The sequence below is a fragment of the Pundamilia nyererei genome, unplaced genomic scaffold, assembly GCF_000239375.1.
Source record: "Pundamilia nyererei isolate P.nyererei 1_Seehausen unplaced genomic scaffold, PunNye1.0 scaffold00003, whole genome shotgun sequence".
Taxonomy (NCBI): Eukaryota; Metazoa; Chordata; class Actinopteri; order Cichliformes; family Cichlidae; genus Pundamilia; species Pundamilia nyererei.
The window spans coordinates 4,815,602-4,832,206 of NW_005187404.1; the positions used below are offsets into that span (position 1 = coordinate 4,815,602).

The 16,605-nt window shown below is 42.1% G+C and overlaps 1 protein-coding gene across 2 annotated transcripts in view; it reads left to right on the forward strand.

Moving 5' to 3' along the window:
* The window catches only part of relt (RELT TNF receptor), a 28,897-nt gene that overhangs the window by 9,394 nt on the left and 2,898 nt on the right, over positions 1 to 16,605 (forward strand). Inside the window, exons 2-8 of one of the 2 annotated variants that reach the window (XM_005720741.2) lie at positions 9,085 to 9,159; positions 9,264 to 9,356; positions 10,240 to 10,424; positions 10,816 to 10,868; positions 10,985 to 11,239; positions 15,225 to 15,305; positions 15,637 to 15,715. In XM_005720741.2, coding sequence (XP_005720798.1) covers positions 9,118 to 9,159; positions 9,264 to 9,356; positions 10,240 to 10,424; positions 10,816 to 10,868; positions 10,985 to 11,239; positions 15,225 to 15,305; positions 15,637 to 15,715 — 788 coding nt within the window. In that variant the 5' untranslated portion in view covers positions 9,085 to 9,117. The remainder of the gene's footprint in view (positions 1 to 9,084; positions 9,160 to 9,263; positions 9,357 to 10,239; positions 10,425 to 10,815; positions 10,869 to 10,984; positions 11,240 to 15,224; positions 15,306 to 15,636; positions 15,716 to 16,605) is intronic. The other variant, XM_005720742.2, reaches the window with a different exon arrangement.

Below are 16,605 nucleotides of genomic sequence, written 5' to 3' on the forward strand. Positions count from 1 at the left end.
ATCGCACCTGCAGAGCAAAGGAAGGATATCTGGAAATATTTTGAACCAATAGCTGATTAATAAAAAAGACACAATTCTTTAACTGCCAACCTTTTTCATTCAGTTCACACGTTTGTTTGTTTTTTGGTTTTCTTTAGCACAAAGCAACTCAGTGGTGGTGAAAAGCTAAACCTGACCCGGTCAACGACAATGTCTAACCTGGTCAACAGCAAGCATTTTAGGGTTATTGTCTAACTCGGTGTTAATAATTCCCAAATCCATTATTTAAAACTAATAGGTTTATTATTGTTAACTAATGTGTTATTTTAGGCCAACTGTGCCTGTTGCCACAGTAAATAATAAATACGTCAGTCCACTGAGTCTGATTTTTGGTGGGAATACTGCATGAAACCTCAATAAACCACATTGGTCCATGTGTTCAGTTACTCCCAGTATTCACATTGGTGAGTAAGTTTTAATCGAGGATATATGACCTTTAAATTTGAAAAAAGTGCACTTGCTTAACAGGATTATGTACCGTAATAATATACAACTGGGACAGAGTGTAGAGTCAGTTCTGTTATGGTGCCCTTGGAACAGAGAGGGTTAAAGACACCAAACAAATCCAGGCTTGATTTATTCATTTGATAACAAACCAAAGTGAGTTTTAGTTTTAAACCAAAGAGATGTTTTAGTGTGACCTGCAAAGGTTCACAGATCTAGAATCAGTGTGAAAGTGCTACAAAATGTTAAGTGTTAGCTTCCAACAACAGCTGCAACTAAAACATGATTGATCCAAACGCTCTACGGATAGGATTCCCCAAATCTTTATTTTGTGAAGTTCACATTTTAATTCATTTATGCTAGTATTTTAATGCGCCATTGTGTGATTGGGTTTATGTGACCATACCACGGGATCCTGTGAATATTTATATTTGCATGTTTTGCATTTGGGTGTTTGGTTACCTATTTGTAAAAGCAGATTTTGGGGAGTCCCATTTCACAAATTTGTAATTATGTCTGAAACTGTATTTTAATGCATTGGTAAATAAAATAACGTTTAATCAAAGAAAAAAAATAAAATAAAATGAAATGTATATAAAAAACATGAATATAATAAGTTACTTTGTAACTTTGGTACATGCATTTTTGAGACCTCGACATCATCAGTGAGTTTTTTTTCCCCCTCTTAAAGAAATTGCATGATACATTTGATGGTAATGAATTGCACAAAAATGTGCAAATATGATCCAAATTAAAACTCATATATATAAATTTGTTGTCAGAAGATTCAATAATACTTATACTACTTATACTAATATTTTCTTGCAGTTATTTCATGGTTCAGGCATTACAGGGATAGCATATTAAACAAACTGAGTCTTCAATTTACGCTAATTAAGCTTATTTAGACTAACAGAATACTATTATTTTAGCAAATCAATGCAACCATCCATCCATTCGCTTCCACTTAGCTTTTTTCAGGGTTGCAGATGGGGTGGAGCCTATCCTACATGTCTTAGCGCGAGAGGCGGGGTACACCCTGGACAGGTTGCCAGTCTGTTGCAGGGCTAACACATAGACACAGGCAACCATTCGCACTCACAGTCACTCCTGCATTCACACCTATTGGCAATATAGAGTTACCAATTAACCCATCCCCACTAACTGCATGTTTTTGGACCGTGGGAGGAAGCCAGAGTACCCGGGGAGAACCCATGCAAACTCCACACAGAAAGACCCTGGCCTGATGGTGGAATTGAACTCAGGACCTTCTTGCTGTGAGGCAGCAATGCTAGCCACCGTTTGCAACCATTATGGCAAAAACAAATTGTTATTGGTATCTATCGTTACACAAAATTTGAAAACGATGTCTTGAAACTGTGGATGCTAGACTGCTAAAAAACAGGTAAACAAAGGGGTGGAGAACTTGAAATCTAGAAAAGAAAAGCCTACAAACTAAAGTGAAGTATCAGTTTGGACAGCTGTTTACTGCTTTTTTTTTCATTCCAAGAGCTATTACTGGAATGGCATTTCATGTAACAACCAATTGATAAAGCTTTAGCGATTACTCATCGTTGCCAGGGAACACCACTGTTAAATAACTCAAACGTGCCAGATCTGTCAGCATGACTGGGCCGTTCTTGTGTGTCTAGACTTTTCACAGAAAAATTAAATAGAGTCCCATGCCTGACCAAAATCCTGGCTCATTGTTTGGAAGCCAATAACATGGTGGCTTCGACTCGGTTTACCTGTGATCTCAGGCGCTGCTCAGTCACCTCTGCCTGAAAGGCGAGGAGTTCCACTCATTCTTGTGTTTCCTCTTTTGTGGTTTTTTCCTTCCTTCACAGCTTCATCCTGAAGGATTTCTCAGCTGAGCTGCAGCATGACATCAAGGAGCCAGAAAAAGCTCTCCAACACATTTAACTGGTCCTCGCCTCCAAAACCACCACAGAAGAGAATAACAGCCATGTTTTTGTCATGCCTTCGCCATTACTTCTTTATTATTGCTATTTTCAGAACCGAGCAGAGCATGTGACTGGTCATCTGACGTTTTCGTAACTTGTTATTTGTATGTGTGAAACAACAGCGTGCAGGCTTTGGGGTAATTACTGTTTTACAAAGTTTAGAAAAAGTCATCGCTCTCCTCTCCCTTTCCTTTGAGGTGTTTTTCTTTTTTAATTGTTATCCTGTTTTGTTGTTTTCGCCCGTTCACATAAAATGACGAAAGCACTCCGGGTGTTGGCGTCGCGTTGGCGTCTTTGTTGTGTTTGCAGGGATATTCTTAGAGGTGCTAATGTCCTGTTATATCCTCCCTCTCTTCCTACGCTCTTGTCCCCTCTCCCTCTTTTTTTTCATTACAATATCCATCTGACTGCAGCCTCCAAGCCCGAGCACATGGCTGTCACATGCGTGCAAGCAGGGTTATCATATCGGAGCGATATAACCAAGAAACTGCAATTACAGACCAGAAAGCAACTAGAAGTTAGCTATGACATGACTGTGAGTGTTTACTGGTGTGTTGACCAGTAGCTACAGACTAATTACATATCACATGCAAACACAGAGGCTAATGGGATCTCTCCAGGTGACTCTTTTAAACAGCCACCTAATTAACACAATAGTTAATGATGAGGTAGATGAAGATGAATGTTTGAGTCAGATACCTGACTTGCTTAAAAAGGAAATAATAATAATGATGATGTTGTTATTGCACTGGTAAGATTTGTTTTGGATTTTTTTTTTAATGTAATTCGTAGTTTTATAATTTTTTAATTTTTTTTTTTTTACAAAATATAGAACGTTGCCACAGGAATCAGCATGCATAGTAAATCAACTACATAGTCCCTCTTTTCCGTCACCATGCAACAATTATCCTGGGCTACAACTAAGCAACTTCCACCACTTGTGAAAAAGATCTGAAAATTAAAAACAGATTAAAAAACTGAATCAAAAATCTGGGGTGGATTTAATGAATATGATATAATAAACTCATAAGTATAAAAAGGTGTGGCTACTATGATGTGATCCAGTAGTTTCTGAAGACTCGTTCGGGATCCTCTAGATGAGCGTTTTCGTATCCGCCATCATGATGTGATATGGAGGGTGAAACTGCTTGCTCATTGGTTAATGAATTGCCTCACAGCAAGAAGGTCCTGAGTTCAATTCCACCATCAGGGTGGGGTCTTTCTGTGCGGAGTTTGCATGTTCTCCCCGTGTTTGCGTGGGTTCTCCCTGGGTACTCCAGCTTCCTCCCACAGTCCAAAGACATGCAGTTAGTGGGGATAGGTTGATTGAAAACACTAAACTGCCCATAGGTGTGAATGCAGGACTGAAGGTCAGTGTGAATGGTTGTCTGTGTCTATGTGTTAGCCCTGTGACAGACTGGCGACCTGTCCAGGCTGTACCCCGCCTCTCGCCCTAAGACAGCTGGGATAGGCTCCAGCGCCCCCCGCCACCCTGAAAAGGATAAGTGGAAGCGAATGGATGGATGGATTTAGTTTTTAGCTAGTTTCTCGTAGACTTCTATAGGACAACTACAGCCATCACCTGCAGATAGACTTTTGGATTGGTTTTATTTTCCCAGTGTTGAACTATGTTCAAGTTTTACATTGTCTATGAATAGACTTCTAGTGAGTTATGATGACAGCTGCCCACTGCTTTTCTTATCACAGGGTCTTCAATTTAGGGAGTTAGCAAATGTTAGGGTTTGTTAAGAAGCTGTCAGTTTACATTGGTATTTGTCATTTTATTTCCTTTTATAGTTTTTTTTTTATTAATAAAATGGTATTTTATAACAATAGCTGTGCAAATCAAAGGTAAGAATGTGGATTCTGGTAAGGCTGAAACAGAAGAATTCAAAATGAAGAGGAATACCCGGTCGTTCTTAATCTGGTCTTCTTGTGAGTTTTTTCCCTTGTCTCTGATCCTGTTTTGATATTGCCAGACAGGATCTAAAAACATAGACAGGTTGAGGAGAGTGTGTGTTTGAGCCTTGTTTGTGCCTTGAAATAGCATCCATGCTTTTTGGAGATGGAGTGTTTCTGCTGGCTTTGTTGGAGCATGACCTTTAGCGAACACTGGAATGATTTGCAGCTGAGTGTGAAATGTTTGGAAAGACATTCAGCACCTCCAAGTCTGAGACTATGGTTCCCGACTAGAAAATAGTAGAGTGCTCCCTCTGGGTTGGCAGAAAGATGCTTTCCGAAATGCAGATGTTCAAGCATCTGAGGATGTGACTTATGTGACTTCAATAGATCACATGATGGAATGGGGCAAGGTCTCACAGTGGTTCCACCCGAAACCTCTGGCAGTAATGACCCATGCCTATTTTCACGCCCTGACTCATGTGATGAGGTACACGATTAATAGTCAAAGGAACACCTTCAAAGGTACAACCCTCACTAGGGTTTCAATACTGGCGACTCTCCACTTTTTGGTTTTAGAATTGAAGAAATCTCTTGTATGAAAGCCAAAACATCTTCAAAGCACTTAAATAAGTCCAGAACACTTAAACCAAACACTTAAACCACCCTTTTTTCAAGCTATTTAGACTAACATGACCTGGATGACTGAGAACCTTACACAGACATGACTTAGGATCGTATTCAAGCGGAGAAACTGGTTCCGCTGGTGGATTAATATGCAAGTATTGTACTGGACAAGAAACAAGAGAACTGGGCTGGAAGGCGAAGCTTTCGTTTTACCAGTCAACGTACATTTTAACCCATCTATGGTCATGAGATCAGGGTGACGATTCAGTAAAGTAAGGTTGCAAATACAAACAACCAAAATGAGTCATCGCCATAGTTCAGCTGGACTCAGCCATAGGGATAGGGTGAGAAACTTGGATATCCGGAGGGATCCCAGAGTAAAGCCACTGCTATGATGTCTCCTGGGTACCTCACTTTGAGGTTTTTCAGACACACCCAGCTGGGAGGGGACCCCAGAACCTGCTGACAAGATTATATGTTTCATTTGGCCTGGAAACGCCTCTCAATGCCCCAAGGAGTAACGTGTTGCTGGGGAGAAGGATGGCTGAAACACCCTGCTTAGGCTGCTGCCACCAAGATGATGGATGGACTTATGGATGGATTGATGGATGGCATTGTTCTCTGCTGCTTTGCTGAAAATCAGTGACATGAAATGTAAAGTTCTTCCCGAGAACAAGTTTCTTTAAAATACACTGAAAAGTTCTCCAATGCCATGAGCCTGAGAAGTACCAGCAAACAAGAAAATGGTTATTTGAAGGCACTCGTGCCTGTAGCTCCAGTGGAAGTCCCACGTGTTGGCGGTCCCTACTGTAGTGGTTTTGAGAAGAAATCCAGAGTCAAAGAGGATTTAAATGCAAAAGCATCACATGCAGACATTGCAAGCTTGGATTGTCTGGCTGTGAACGGTTGACTTCTAAAGGCAGCGGTTAGGCTCATTTTGAACATCCTTTATGGACATCATTTTGTATTTTAATTACAGTTTCCGTGCACATGGCCCTGCTGCACACACTCAGCACATGCAGTGACACTGTAGCTTAAGTATTATTGCACTTACCCGACCAGTGAGAAACAATTAAATGTTACTTAACAGAAAAATAACTTTTAGGAAATGCTTGATCTCTCATCAAAGCTTTTTTTAAAAAGAGGTTTTATTTAACGTTGAAACCCTATGGAGCCATCATTTGAAAGCATATGCATCTCATCAATCTAAAGGATCAACTTCACCTTTCCCTGCTGCACTTAAAGCACATTTGCTTCATTTCTAGAGGTCAAGTGAGGTTCTCTGTGGAAGTCCTCACATTCCTCTACCCCTCCAGCTCGATCCAGTTTGTTACTTGACACTTTCCAAAAAAAGGAGGTACTTAATTGCAGGTCCCGTTTTTGTTTTGCTCTCTCTATCATTGTCGTTTTATTGATCATTTTTTCCCCTTGTTCGGCTATGTGTGCGCACAAGCGCATGTTTGCATGTGTGTCTGAGTGCACATATACAGTATGTGTGCATGTGTGACTTGTAATTAGCCTCTTGCTCTGGTCTGTATGGCATTTTAACAAATGCTTCTATATATATCATGCTATCAGGCTGAGGTTTTAGCAGTGTCACTCCCTGCCACTTTCTCCTCTTTCCATCCCTCTCTCTTTCGCTCTTCTCTTCCTGTTCGACCAGATCGGCCCTTGCCCTTCAGCCCCGCCGTGTTTTTTTATAAGCTAGTGGTTTCTCTGTCCTCGCTTTATCTCTCTCTTCCCCCCTAAAATTATGCCTCGGAAGCCTGTCATTGCCATGAGGCACCTCGCCGGACCAAAATCATAAACTCATTACATGTTTTATTTTCTTGTTTGTATAAGGCATGGCTATTATGGCTTTCCATATGTGTATGTGTGTTTGTGTGTGTTATCTGCATATGTGGTTTTAACATATATGGTAATACATGGTTCTTATGTGCATACATCAGGTGTACAAACCCTGTTAAATGATACCTTCAGCACACGCTTACTGATACGTGTGTGTGTGATGTGTGTACACATGTGTGTCCTGACCAGTGAGTGGGTTTAAGCGGTTCATTTATTTTCCAACTAATGTTTGAAATGTTTTCATGTGTGGTCGAAGGTGAAGTGGTGCCTTGGAGCGGTCACCCACACACACACACACACACACACACGCACCTACACACTCAGACACCCACTCAGACACATACACACACACATGCAGGAGGGGCATGTCCTGAGGCTGTCAGGGGTGTGTCTGTGGTCAGAGTGGCACTATAAGACACAGGCAGGTACACTGGACTTTTCATTCAGCTTCACAGAGTTGTGTGTGTGTTGTGTCTGTGTGTGTCTGTGTGTGTATGCGGCTGAGTTTTCTGTTACTTCTCTAACTTGTTTAACTATCTAAGTGTTTAACAGCTTTTCAGAGTCTTAAACTTTCTAGTTTTTCCTTTTTAAGCGACTTTTCAAAGTTCCACCGAGCTCAGGGTGTTTAATCGAGCATTTTTGCAGCAACTTTTGCACAGTTAAAAGAAAGTAAGGCAGTTTGACTTTGGCCCTGACTCAGCATTTGTAGCAGCACACACAGCATCCCTACTGAGTTGCCACAGCAACTGTGTCAGTCCACTGGAAGTCTGGGGTAAGTATTCAGCTTTGCTTTTCTCCTCTCCCTCCCATTACCCTTTTCACTTTTACAGCCTCCATCTTTCCCCAATATCTCTTTCTCCTGCACTTATTTCTCGTCCTTTCCACTGCGTGTCCTTTTCCCCTTTATTTTTTTGATTTGCACATTCTAAACGCTTCTTATGTTTTTGCTTTTGTCAGTGGCTGTTTTACAAGCCCGTTCAGAGACATTCTGTCTGCAAGTTCCACCTTCTCATTTCTGAGAAAAAAGACTAAATCAGTCTTTGGCATGCAACAGAGTGTCACTACATGCACATCTGATATTTAGATTTCCAAGAAATAGTCTGATATATACAAAGAATTATCATGTATGAATCTGCTGCATGTAACAGGCTATGGATCCTCACCTAATCCTAGCCCGGTGTGAATTCACAGCCCCCACAACTGTGGCAACAAATCCTTTTTTTGTCAGTTGCGTAGTAACACATCACCACATAATATTTCTGTATATTTTTATGGTGAGTTTTGAAAAGTTAGTCTCAAAAATGCATTTGTTTCTATAATATGTATTCAGTGGAATTCATTCAATTTATCACAGTCAGTCAAGCAGATCAGAAAGACGAGTGCAAGAGTTTGGCTTCTCAGCAGTATTTAAAAGTTGACAATACAGCAGACTTTGGCCGGAGTGTCAGAATACTATAATTGCAGCTGACAAACCAATAAGTTTGCATAGAAGAGTTGATAAATGGGCTCAAGTCAAAGTTTTCCTCAGTCTGCACTGTGAGGTTTTATATAAATTTAGGTGGACTATATTGATGTAGTTTCAAATGAGCTGTTGTCAGATGTTTTTCAGGTACAGATACTGCAGAGGGGATGACACTGACTTGCTACCATGCAACAGTCACCTGTGGCACAAAGACCCTTTCATTTATTCCTAAGCTTCTTAAAAATATCTGCTAAATAAAGCAGTGCAGTCATCCTCATTTTACCCTCCACCGTCACAATGCGTCACTTAGCTTTGATTGCATGGTTGTTTGAAAACTCTTCTGAATAAAGGGAAATGCCCATCGCAGGGGCAGCACGTGTTATCTAATGAATGCGGTGCAAAATTAATCAGTGCTAAAAGAAATAGCAACAGAAAATCCTCGGTTTGTACCCTGCTGTGCATAAAGAGGACATGATTCACGATAAATGATATTTACAGGATTCACACCTGCTCCTTACCTCCCGATCGCAGGAGCCACGCTTTTGCTCCGGATAAGTGACTCAGGTGTTTTCACGCCGTGTGAACTCCTGCGGTTTTGTGTGAGTGTGCATGCCTGCGCGCTGTGTGACATAATGGAAAGTGCTGTAAGGTCGTCAGTTTTGACGTGTCGTATTTTTCCATATCAGGCTGGGAAAAGTGCCGGCACCCTTTTTTTGTTTTTGTTTACAGCATTTAAAATCTCATAAATCCTCGTGAACTGATCATGTTTTATTATTAACCCCTCGCCTGTTCTTTCTTTAGATCATATGTACATAGACGAATACATTGAAGAAGATGAGGAACCACCTTTGCTGCTCAGCTATTGTCCTCCTCGCGGTAAATATGCGCATGCTTTGTGAGCTCTGTTGTGTAAGAAGAAGAGTGTATCCACACGTGTGCGCACTTCTTCTGATTCACGAGTGTGTTTCTGTGTCTTCCAGCTGTTTGGCTGTGGAGGGACTGCAGCGGTGCAGTCTCGGTGTGGGAAAGGGTGTGCGTGTCTGCAATGCCCGGCAGGCCAGGAGCCTTCCAAGGTGAGACAACATTTTAATATTTTAATAACATTTGTATTGTTTATTATATATTTTAACACTTTCACCTCCTTAACTGCTATAAATATGCTTGTTTCAGTAGGCAACATTTGTCTTTAATTTCTATAGTGTAGAGCAGGGGTGTCAAACTAGACTAGACAGCTGTGCAAAATATGAAGGAAGGCATCGATTTTTGGACTTTTAGCTGCGTTATTTAAAGTTTTGCAGCTTTTCCTGCTAATAAAGACTCCCCTCACAGCCATTCATACTACACCAAAGTAGTTAAGTAATAGATAACAATTAAATAACAGAAAAGTTCCTGCTTTTCACTGTCTACTATAAAGAACATTTTCATCACTCAACCAGTACTTTATGTCTTAGAAATATGGGACAACCTTTCCTGTAATTTTACACACTTCTTTATCTTATATTAATATATCTCAGGGATTAAATGTGTAGTTAAACTTCTTTACTCTGACAGAAAGTGGAGTTTCGCTCGATGTGAAATAGTGTAGAGCTTTAAAACATATTGGACCCAATACATTTCCACAGCTCGTTAAATTACTTATTCAACTCCCTCCGCCTGAGCAGCCACCTGCAGTTTATGTTCAAATCACATTTTCATCTCCTCCATTACATTATAGTCTGTGTATTTGGTCACTGCAGTTGTCAAAAATGAAGTTGTTCTTCTCATGAATCCATAAATATTGGCTGAGTCTTATAAGTGCTGCAAATCTTTATTTTATTTCTAGTTAACACAGAAGCAGGATTTCAAATTAAAACGTTCAGCTCTTTGCTACCCATCAACTCTACAACGCCACAGGGATGCTACGTTTTCTCTTTAAGCCTCTTTTGCCTGACTTTAGACTTTTTCTTTTCTTCTCAGGCTTGTGGGCAGATCCAGAGTCCAGCTGAAGAAGTGCATTGCCAGGTGTGCCCAGCTGGAACCTTTTCAGACGCACTGGACTCTGAGGTTTGCCGTCCACACACCTCCTGTAAGATCCTCGGCCGAAAGCTTGCATCCTCTGGCAACGGGACCTCTGACGCCGTCTGTGGTCACTGTCTGACTGGGTGAGAACTCATGGCCTGAGTTTGTGGTGGTCTACCTGTATGCTTGCTAGTCCACAAAGAGGTCTATCCAACCACAGGGTGGACAATAACGCGGCTTTCATTCAATATTGTAACTCATAAACTTTTATTTGTTCTAAATTAAGTCCTGCAATTTTCTCTGTCTCAAAAAAGCAAGAAAACTGTCACACACACACACACACACGCAGGGACAAACACAGTGTGTCATTCACCACAATGGGCGGGTAACATCAAGAACAGGCACCACTGGACATAACATGCCACAAGCCAAAACCGCTGATTCATTCTTTCACTGTTACACAGCCCCTCGTGTTTTTCTCTTCATCCATCTCTCTAATTAGGCTCTTTTTGGTTCTTTTTCATCCATTCACAGGTTTCACTCCTCTGCCGCTGGGCAAGTTTCCACCCAAAGTCCCTGCGTGAAAAGTAAGCACGCTTCTGCAGATTACCGTGTCTGAACTTGCTTTTAGTGAACTGATTTCTGCTATCACGCTGCCTACTTCTCTGATGTTTTTCGCTCTTCTTCCCCTCTTTCCTCTCAGAAGGGTTGCATGTCAGAGTGGTCCGTAATGTGGGTAACGGTCAGTCTGGTGGAGCAGGAGGACCGGCCAACAGCACAGTGGTGCGCAGCACTGAGGAAAAGACAGCAGAGTACGCCGTGTTTGCCCTAGTGCCCGTCTTCTGTGTGATGGGCCTGCTGGGTATCCTCATCTGCAACATCCTAAAGAAAAAGGGATACCGCTGCACCGGTGAGAAGGAGGGAGGAGATGAAGAGACTGCAACACCGCAGAAAGAAGGTGAGAGATGGGAAGGCTGCTGAGAGAAAATCACAATAATGGGAGCAAAATAGGAAAGTTGCATTTAAGTTCAGGCTGTTGTCGCGTTTGACCATAAAAATGCCAAATTAGCACACTTGGCATGCACACGATGTGGTCAAGTTTCCCTGTCAAGAGTGAAACCAGCCCAGCTCAAAGGGCAGCGCCTTTGCATGTGCACTCAGTCCCCATATGTTTTTTATGTAACTGCACGCGAGTCCATGTGTGAGGCTGTTTTATTTCTTTTTCTCATCTTAGCTGCTTTGAACTTTGACCTCACAGGGGACATTACATGCTGTAATTAGCTAAGCAGGTATTGTTTTAATGTAATGCTCCTATTTGAAAAGGTAAAGTGGGGCATTCTCGTCAACCTCTTCGCCCGCCAACGTCAGAGAAACGGACTTGCGTCAACGCAGAAAGCATAAAAAGAGTCAGGGAGGGCAGGAGAAGAAAAAGATACAGAGGGGAGGGGCGTTAATTGAAAGAGACGTAGAAATTAATCCAAGAGAAAGGTTGTATAAGTTACCATACCCATTCTCTGTTGTTTGCATAATCTTGTTTGAAGTGCTTAAATGTATTTTTTTCACCCTGTGAGCCAAATTAGCCCTTTAAGAGAGTACTCACTTAGGCAACGTCTTTCTTCCTCTTTCTCTGTGCACGCAACTGAGAAATGCACTCATTTCTTTCCTTTATGCTTCTATTGTACTGGATGTACTGTACCTACTAGGTTTCTAGTTTTCTGTAAAAGGTCACATGGCAGGCACACACCTCCAGGCAGCTTTTATTTTATTCAATTGTGTCACAAAACGCATAAAAAGTGTTTTGTTTAGGGTTTTTGGGGGGTGGTGGTGAAAAGATGCTGTGAAGAATGTGGAGTAATAATCAGTTCTACTTTTACAGATTGTACTTTTCTAGATAACCAGATTGCTAACCTGCATTTATGAAACAAACCACACACACTAATGAGCTGGAGTGAGCTTGCCACACTCTACAGTAACCTACTTTGTGTTTTAATTTATTAGAATCCACTGTTGCACAAGTTCTGCAGCAGCCAGACAGCATACACGACACGCAGTTTGTTACAGCCATTTGGTGCAGATAAATAAGCAGACTTAAAGGCTAAGCTGGCTTTTCCTTCGCTCACCTGATGGTGCAAGGCTCTTAGGAAACCTGCATGGAATCGGGAGCGTCAGAGCGCAGCTGCACCCTCGGCAGATCCGACTGTGTGACAGCATGCCTCACGTCAAGTGTTTGTGCAACACCTGTTGTTTCATTTACAGCGTTTTCCATAACTGCAAACATGGTAAATGGCCTGCATTTGTATAGCGCTTTTCTAGTCCCTAAGGACCCCAAAGCGCTTCACACTACATTCAGTCATTCACCCATTCACACACACATTCACACACCGGCAATGGCAAGCTACATTGTAGCCACAGCTGCCCTGGGGCGCACTGACAGAGGCGAGGCTGCCGGACACTGGCGCCACCGGGCCCTCTGACCACCACCAGTAGGCAAACATGGGGTTAGTATCTTGCCCAAGGATATTTGGCAGCCAGGAGGCAGCCTGAGATCGAACCACCGACCTTCGACCTTAGTGGCTAACCTGCTCTGCCACCTTAGCTACAGCATGCAAACAAATGGTTATTTTTCGCTCACTTACTCCTTCTATTAGTGGTTCTTTTTGCATTTTTATGTGCCCTCATAGGAGGATGAGAAGTTTACAGCTGTAGCAGCCTATGTAGCTACGCCTGTGTAGTGGAGGCCAGGGTGATCTATGGAGGAATGCATGCGCGCATGAGAATAGCCAGGGGTCAAAGCAACAGTCGGTGCTCTCTGTGCTCTCTGCCTATTTGTTTTAGCATCACCTTGGTTTCTTTCTCTCTTTGCATCTTGTTGTGAAATTTAAGCCCTTCTTGCACCTGAAGGGAAACTCCCTGAACTCCATCCCTCTTCTGCTATTTCATCATTCCTTCTGCTCTCCATTGATCCGGTTTCCTGCCTCTCTAACATGCCCCTCTCTTCTCATCTGAACACGATACTATCAATTCATCTCTCCTTTCCCAGCTAGATCAATAATTCAATCGGGTACCTCGACTCACTGTTTATGTCGGTCTCTTCATTTCTCCTGTCCTTCCTTGTCCTCTGCCCTCTCTCCTTGATTCTCTGGGTTATTCTCTGTCCTTTTTTCTTCCTCTATCCATTTTTAAAATAAACAGGTAATTCATTTTTATATAGATTGCAGTGTTGGCATGAAAATCTGTATGCTGGGATAGTGGATAGTGATTTGCTTTTTAATTTTGCATTTTGCAAAAAGCATGAAAAAGCATGCAGAAAGCATGCAAGTGAACAATCTCGTTAGGACATAAAGCAGATAACAGAGGTTCATGTATGAGGTCCTCAGTGATGATTAGCAGAAGACCTCATGCATGAGGAAGAATTCCAACTTCAATATAAGACCTCTAATCACCATCATTGCCACATTCGACTCATACTTTAAGGGCTGATGATGCAGAAGAAGTTAGGTACAGTAAGAGGCTGCATATAAAGCAATGACAGCTCTCTTCTTGTTATGTAACAATCATTGTCGCAGTGCACTTACCTGTCTGCACACTGTAGTCCTGACTGGCCTAAGGTTAGAGGAACTTCTTACTCCAGCACTTTTTCCCATCATTCCATCTGAGAGGAAATACCCATGGCGGTAGCAAGGCCAAGCTTAGCTCGGCAGGGCTAAAATCAGATGCTGCGGTGGCAACTCTGACTATGCAGGACTGAGCACAGTTTGCTTCACTGGAGAATGCATCGACCTTAAAATCTGAGGGGGGAACAGAAAGGGCAAATGCAGGGTTGATGCTACAGTAGATGCAACTCTGCAGTTGCTCAAGCATGAGTGCACACAGGAAAAGGTAGAAGTGAGCTGTTGACCGTTAACACAGAACTGCTGCATTTACAGTAAACCTAGATGCAAACATAATTTTTTTTAATCATAAGCCTAAACTTATGATGATTATTAAGCAAACTGAGACTCGTGTGCTGCCGTGATGTACTGTAATTTATGTATTGAAGGCTTGTTATCCATTAGATCTGCCCCTGGTGAGGAGTTAGACTGTAATGCTATTCATTGTTCTAAAGAAAAAAAGACCAAAATGCTGACATGGGGGAAACGTTTAAACAGATAACTAATCAAAAAAAGAAACATTAAAAAAATGTAAAGTAGATACCAACCAGAACTACATAATGGACTAAAATGTGGAATACGGGTAAGGAAGCAGGGCACAGATGGAAGACAATCAGTGAATCGTAGACGTGGTAGGACAAAGACAAGAAGTAGAACAACCAATAAAGGCATAAGTAGACGTAGAAGGTATTTCCACTATTAAACGTGAAACTTGATATCAGGCTGTGACTTTGTTGGAGTATTAAAGAGACGAGAACAACTGCCACCCCGTGAAACTGATGCTGTTATGCTCGCGTAGCAACAGGCACTGTGGAGACAGAGCTATTGTTACGGTCCAACAACAGCCTAATGCTGCTTATGCAAGAAAGACAGAAATACGCATGCACAGTCGCATTTGGCATCTATATTGTCACATTGTGCTCTTTAACACACACACATACGCATTGTCATCTGGTACTGTGGGCCTGGTACATCACACACACACACATACACACACACACACACACACACACACACACACACACACAGCTCAGCAGTGCTGAACAACGCATAACTGCTGAGTGAGCGAATCTCCCTCTCTCCCCTTTATCGTCATTGCTCTCCACTCAGCTGCCTCACTATGCTGTACTATTATGGGATGGTGAGTGGCAGGGGGCCATCTACATCCACCCGTATCAATCAGAGTGTCCCTTGAACAGTGTTAAAAGTGACAAGCAGTGCAATAAAAGCAGTACATACATAAACAATACTGGAAAATCTCTGTTTATTAACATTGCTTCTGCCTTACCTTAGGTAACAGCTGTCCCTACATATCCGATGACCTGAATGAAGACACCATCAGTGTTCTGGTTCGCCTCATTACCGAGAAGAAAGGTAAATACTAACAGTGACATCGCATATAATTTGTGCATTTATTTAACAGATGGCAAGTAGCCTAAAAATTATAATAAACAGCAAATGAGAGTTTCAGCTTTGTCCGCAGCTTATTACTACTAAAGTGATAAATGGCCCAATTGGCCCAAGATATACACAGTAGCTTGGCTTTCCTCTCCAAGTTTCCTGCATCAATTACATCCACCTTATTTATGCACTTCTAATAAACTCCTGAATTACATTTTCACAGGCAGGAGGTGTTTAATTACTCTGATCTATAGTTTGAGTAGCTGGCATTATAGCTAAATGTGTATATGTGTGCTTGCTTCAGAAAATGCTGCTGCGCTGGAGGAACTGCTGCTGGAGTACGAGACCAAAGAGATGGCTATGAGCAAAGGCTCGTCAATCAAGTACAAGACCGCACGCGCGCACTTGCACAACCACAAATCATCACATGCATTTGCTCAGTCATGCTGCCCAAGGTCACACTTAACGAGATGGCAAAGGGGAAGTCTGGGAGAGAGAAAGAGAGGCGCTCGTCAAGAGAAAAGTGCGTGTGGGAGGATGTATCGGCAGAAATGGGAGCAGTGCAGATACATTTTCATACGCTTGCACTGAGCATGGAGACCTAAACTTGAATTTATAGGGCTATAAGTCCACATGCTACTCTCATGTTAATATTCCAGTAGTTCAGTCTGGACATTATTAGTTTCATTTAAGCTCTTTAACTAAAACAAATGCTAAAACATTCACTTAGGAGCGCACATTATTGTGACTGTGTCGGCTACATTTCCTCAGGAGCCTGATAACTGGGAGTGACTCACTCACTCGCCGAGGCTTGAAACCAGCTGCTAACACAGTTTACAGCCGTCTAGTCATGAGTCTGTCACACAGCTTCAAGCCACGCATTTGATATGACTGAGTGCATTTTATGGTAAGAACCTGAGGTTGTAACATAAGCCAAAATTGCTCAAGTTCCCAGAGTTTAATCGATGAGGCTCGAGAGAATGCCACTTTATAACAGTCTGCACTGCAGGGCTTTGATTATTGCTTCGACAGTGATGCCACATTTACCCCAATCATAATTTGTCACCTGTAAACCCCACGAAAGACTAAATTAATGATGTGATGACATGATGAGCATTAGATCTAATTTATTTCAGTGCAGACGTTTCTGGGGCCTGTGGCTGTGCTGCTCAGTGGTTCTGTCACATGTGATCTTTAGATGCCAGAACATTCTCTCTCTCTCTCACACACACGCACACACACACACACACACACACACACACACACACACACA